The 6,016-nt window shown below is 38.6% G+C and overlaps 1 protein-coding gene across 1 annotated transcript; it reads left to right on the forward strand.

Annotated features, from left to right (window-relative positions):
- The first annotated feature begins 3,210 nt into the window (after positions 1-3,210).
- On the forward strand, positions 3,211-3,937 carry LOC119321831. Its single transcript, XM_037595357.1, has 2 exons — positions 3,211-3,370; positions 3,452-3,937. Exons 1-2 carry the CDS (start codon positions 3,257-3,259, stop codon positions 3,809-3,811), a joined length of 474 nt encoding a protein of 157 aa, XP_037451254.1. The 5' UTR covers positions 3,211-3,256; the 3' UTR covers positions 3,812-3,937.
- The last annotated feature ends 2,079 nt before the right edge of the window (positions 3,938-6,016 follow it).

Genomic DNA, 6,016 nt, shown 5'->3' on the forward strand with positions numbered 1-6,016 from the left:
TCTCTGGTAGGCTAGGGTTTCTCTCCGGGACGGGGACGCCGTGGATTTCGCAGGACGTGTGTCCGTCCGTATGTCGGCCGCCCTAAATTTGATGCCTTTTCTGGTTCGCAGGGAGGGACTTGGTCGGGTGCTTTCGTTCTCCAGCCAGCTCAGGAACAATGGCGGTGGTAAAGCCCTCCTCTCCTCTCCTCGATTCCTTAGATTTTCTGCATGAAACGATTCTTTGTAGTCACAGCCAAGAAGAGACCGAGTATGCTTAGTTGGTTTCTTTTTCTTCATATATGTTGTTAGATCTTAGATGTGCTGCCATCTTGCTGTAGGCAGTGCAATTTCTCCTGCAATCTGGAAACTTTGGTTTCTGTATTGTTTTTTAGGAGTTGCCAAATGTGATCTTTGGACAAGGGAGTGATGGTTAGCCCTTAGCAGTCTTCAATTCTGGATCACTTCAATTGATAATTGCTTCATTAATGTGATTTTTTTTCTTGTTTGGCATAATCCCACACTTCAGGATCTGGCAAGAATTAATTGGATAGTCTAGGTCTGGTCGTGCGTTAAATGGTGAAGGGGCCGCCCACAAGGTACTAGGTCCAATTTCATCGAAATGCTACATCTACCTGCTGCCTAATACACTTGTTCACATACAGTTTTTTGCTTTTGTTTTCACTGATTCACTTTTCTCGGCATCTTTGTGTGGGTCTCTTTTTATGGCCAGCTTGACAATTTGGAGTCGTTCAACTCAGAAAGAACAAAGAATGCTCATGTCAACCTTGGTTTTTTTACAGTAGTTGGTAATCACTCTGAACAATAGTAGATCGGTAAAGCCAATAGTAGTTAGTTTGAGGCTGCTTTTATCTCTCCTACAATAGTTCATTTCAATTGTTCTTAGTTTTTACTGTAGTTGTTAATTTGATTACCTATTTACAAGAAATAAAAATCATTCATATATGCCATCTTATTCTTATGCAATAATCTGAAATCTATCTTGTCATACCAGGTCTCCTGTTTTCAGGGGCCATAACTATAACTACAGTTTTAACTGATGCGATTAAGGATGGTGTTGGTCGGCCACGTCCAGATTCCTTTTGGCGCTGTTTTCCTGTCAGAGTATCCTTCACACATAGCAATACTATTCTCATTAGCTCATCCATGGCAATACCGTTCTATGCACTAATCGGCAATGACACAACTCCACATAGCGAGTACTAGAAAGCATGATAATGTTTTAGGGCATTTTTCTACTTTGTGCAAGAAATTTAATTTGATGGGATATGCGACCTGTTCTCTCTTGATTATGTGCGATTTGATGGATATGTGACCTGTTCTCTCTTGATTATGTGTGGATTTTAATACACAGTTATTTCTCTAGAAGGTAACTTGATTGACATTGTTTTGTTATTTCTATGTGCAGAAAATGCGAGCTCGGCTGATGGATTGCATACTATTTGGCTGAGTTGTTTTGTTCTAAAGATACAATCAAGCTGAAGACTTCTTTTGTATGGAAATTCACTATGGAAACTGAAATAATGGTACTCTGCACAACCGTTGACTTTCTTGCATCGATTCTTCATTCTATAAGTCACACCTTTTCTATTTTGTAAAAGAAGAGTGAGCTCATGCTTGAACTTCCACCATATATGTTAACACTTGGATACTGTATCAACCCTCTGATCCTTCATAGTTTTCCCTTGCATTGCCTCCTTTAACTCTTCAGCTGGACCTTTGAAAAGAATAGTTTTTTCGTTATATAATTTATTATGTTTTGTTTCGTTATCGAGAGGTAGAATGTAAAGTAGGCTGCTATTTTCATTCTATTCATCTGCAGATATTTGATATAAGTGAATATATACCTTTTGGTAGGTGAATGTATCTCCATTAATATCACTGATATATTTGAGCTTCAGAGAAGGATATCTATGCCATTTTGTTTTGGTTTTTGAACAAAAGAGTGTTGTATGTGTATCGTTAAGAGGATGAAGCAGCAAAATTACCAATTTAGCAGGATGTGGCTGATACGTACAGAGTGGATTTACTTAGGTCTCGTGTTACTACTATTTCTTTCGTTGTAAAACTGCAATGCGACAAAGTTTATAGATTTATCAACCATGCTTTTGGTGCCAGTAGTTTTGACTGTAGCTGATGTGCAACTCCGTGTGTCTGTGATCTATTGTTTAAATATAATATAACATTCTGAAATTGTTAGTTGTTCTCTATGTATGAGAAATCATGAAAGAACTGTCTGCTAGGGGTAAATAATCTTTTCGGTTGTTCGATAAAATAGTTAGGCTGCTACCCTCTCATATATTTTTATTCTCTTTTGAACAAATTCCTAGCCTTGAATACTATTTTCTCCATGGTTTTTATGTTGTGCATTCTACAATGCAGGGTACTGAATCAACAGTTACATGAAAGTTTGATGCCGTGTGAGTAGCAGAAACTGAAAGAATAAGCATTAGTCCTCAGAGAAGAGGTTGACATTATATGCCCCTTCAGGTAATCAATTTGCGTCTTTAATCTTTCCGTGTTTTTCTTTTGTTTTTTTACTTTAAAATAGAATAACGACAGCCAAGCTAATTCCATTTTTTGTGCATGATATATTTTGATCTCAAATGCATTTCAATGGCTCGATGTTCCATTCAATCTTTTTTTGCCATGTATCTTCCATTTAGACATACTGGATGACCAACTCTTCATATTTCTGTCATGTATTTTCCAATTAGATGGAAACTAATAACCAAGGAAACTTATTTTAACAGTTGCAGCAGCACCTACTAATATTTGCCAATAAATTATCCATGATATGTATCTTCCAGTTTATTAATTACCAAAAAATGAGGATAACAGTGGACACCCCAAACTGTATCTCTGAATCTTAATTGTTCAACCTTAATGCTTGAAATGTTCCACATGATGTTTGTTGGTAGAAAGATTCAAGCATATATGCACTTGGAATGCCTTGGTAATTGATGATTTTGCCATTTGGAGCCCACTTAGGATGCTTTGGTAATTAGCAAAATGAAACTGTTCAAGCAAAATCATTTTATCATTAACACTCTTGGCATTCTCTTGCATCAGAAGGGACCAATGGTTTTGCCATTTGGGAGCTCATGCTTATGGTTAGTTGTACAGCTATAATTTCTCTGTGCATACACTTTTTCCTTAGAGAATTAGAATCATTTGTTCCTGGTAGTCTCATTTTACTTGTTCATTTGTTCCTCTGGTTTTTTCTTCTCATGTTGCTTTATTCCATATTTTGCTCATGTGCTGCAGTGCTCGCTTTTGTCTTTCCTCTGATGTTCATCGTCTCAAGGCTACTGGCCTAGAAGTAGTCATATGCAAGTTCTGGTTATCGCCCCTATCCTCTTTCCTGCAGGTATGCAGGAATCTCTTATCTAGATTCTAGCTATACATCCTTTACTATATACAGCTAATAATTTCGTAATGTTGTTCGCAGAGTGTGCTGCTTATTCTCTCAATTCCTCTGAAGTCTGTACTTCCTGCTCAATTTGGAATGCATGATCAGAGAGATATGGCGAGGGAGGTGGAGAGGAAGTTGTTGGTGATCTTGAAGAATGGCAAGACGCCGAGCGATGCGCCGCTGCACCAACTGCCCAAGACGCTGAGCGGCGCGCAGCTGCTGCCGCTGCCCAAGAAGATGACAAGCACAAATGATGGTTTGATCTGTGTGCAGTTGCTTTATTTATTTCTTAATCAGTGGAGATCATTTTTATTAATTATTTTGACACGACCTCTATGCTTTCTGTCAAGAGATTGTTTTTGTACTTGCTTATTTATTGTTATCTACCATTTTTAAATCTTCTGCAGCATAGCATGTGCAGTACTATACTCCTATTATGCAAAGACTTCGGGAGGATTAGCAGTTTCAAATTCTACTATCGAGTTGTTTGCTCTTTTTGAATTACAAATGCCTACCCAAGGTGTTATTTTCTCACATCCTAACCTTTTAAGATAATATTCAGATGAACTTCTGCATGCAATGTCCTGGGCATGTGCTTTTGAGCAATTTTTGAATAAAGATACCGACATTTTTTGTTTCTATTTCCAGCACAGCTTACTCTAACCAATCCTATTACTATTTGTGTTCCTGAGATTTCCACTAATTTCGAGCAATATTTGAATAAAGATATCGACATTTTATTGTGTCACTTGTGTTTACTTTTTTTCAATGCAAGTTTACAGCTACTCGGAGTTCCTAATTGTAGACTCACCTATCTTGTCCTACCGGTGATCTAAATTGTGGCATTATTACCTTAAGAAGATATTTGCATTTAATTTCCTTTATATATAAGGGGTATAAGTTCTTACCAAATATACTCAAATATACGATTATTAAAAAAATGCAAATATTTTCAACAGGAACATGGTTTTAAACGGGTCTTTGCGCCATTTGGCGCAACTGGTCATCTAGTTCAAAGAAAAAGTCAAACGCTGACATGACAAAAGGATACAAAAGCGAGAATTTAACGTAGGTGATTATGTGTTATTATTCAACTCTTGTTTAAGATTTTTTGCAGGAAAACTTCTCTCTAAACGGGAACGTCCTTACGTTATCGAGGAGGTCTATCGTTTCGGTGCCATAGAAAACAACAACTTCAAAGGCACAAGTCTGAGGGTGGTGAACGGTCAAAGAATTAAATATTATATCTCAGGTAATCCTATCAATGTTGAAACTAATATTATTGAAACCGTAACCCCGGAGGAATACATAAGGGACACATTCCAGAATGTTTCAGACTCCGAAAAGGAATAGGTATGTGGTACGGTAAGTAAACCAACTCCAAAACAATTCTAATGGCAATTTTTATCCGTTTTGGAATATTTAAGAATTTTGGAAAGAAAGAAGTAATCCGGGAAGGACACGAGGCCTCCACGAGGGTGGAGGGTGCGCACACCTTCCTGGGCGCGCCCCCCTGTCTTGTGGCCACCTCGTGTGCCTCCCGGACTCCGTTTTCTTGCACGTTACGTATTTTGGTTGGTAAAAATTCATTATATAATCTCCCGAAGGCCTTGACCACCGTATCACGCAAATATTCTCTGTTTTCGTTTCGAGCTGTTCCTGTTGCAGTTTAAGAGCAAGATGTCTTCTCAAGAGTCAGTCGGGGAGAGTCGGGTGTCTCACCCGACACCAGGTCCAGGAGCAAATAGTGATGCTTATCACTTTGGACCATCAACGGAGGATGAGATGGAGGCCGACTTGAAAAGGATCGATGCCATGGAGGAAGATCAAGAAGTTACCTCTCGTCTCCAAGCAGGGTTCATGATGGGGGAACTACATAGCTCGGCTATCCCAAATTCGGTCATCCCTTCCAACTTTAAATTTCTTTCTTATGAAAACATGAAAAAGAGCGTCACTTGTTCTCCAGAAGCTATGCAACACCTTTGGGTAAAGGGAGCTTTAGCCGTTATGGACAAGCTCCGCAAAGAAGTTATGGACCTCAAACAACAAGTCAATAAGCTCGAAGAGGAGAATCGTATCCTGAGGGGCATCATCGCCAAGAAGATCACAACACCAACCATGAAGGAGACATAATCACATGGGTATGGGCACTCCCCTTGGCAACTGCCAAGCTTGGGGGAGGTGCCCCGGTATCGTATCACCATCACACTCCTATCTTTACCGTTTTACTTAGTTCGATCCTTTTAGTAGTATCTTGATCTAGTAGATTGACGTTTTAGTATCAAGTAGTTTTGAGTTTTGCTTTGTGATCTCTTTATGTAATCGAGTCCGTGAGCTATCTATAATAAAGATTAGTGTTGAGTCAAGGGCTTTGCTATCTTGCTATGATCTTGAGGAAGTAGAAAGAGTAAAAGATTAAAAGAGTTCATATTGATCTTATGGATAGTAATGACTTCACACATAAAAAGCATGAGGCATAAAAGTTGTTGAGAGTTGACAAACATAGTTTTGGTCATCATTGCAATTAATAGGAAGTAATAAGGAAAGAGAGGTTTTCACATACAAATATACTATCTTGGACATCTTTTATGATTGTGAGCA

This window comes from Triticum dicoccoides, chromosome 6B (assembly GCF_002162155.2).
Source record: "Triticum dicoccoides isolate Atlit2015 ecotype Zavitan chromosome 6B, WEW_v2.0, whole genome shotgun sequence".
Classification (NCBI taxonomy): domain Eukaryota; kingdom Viridiplantae; phylum Streptophyta; class Magnoliopsida; order Poales; family Poaceae; genus Triticum; species Triticum dicoccoides.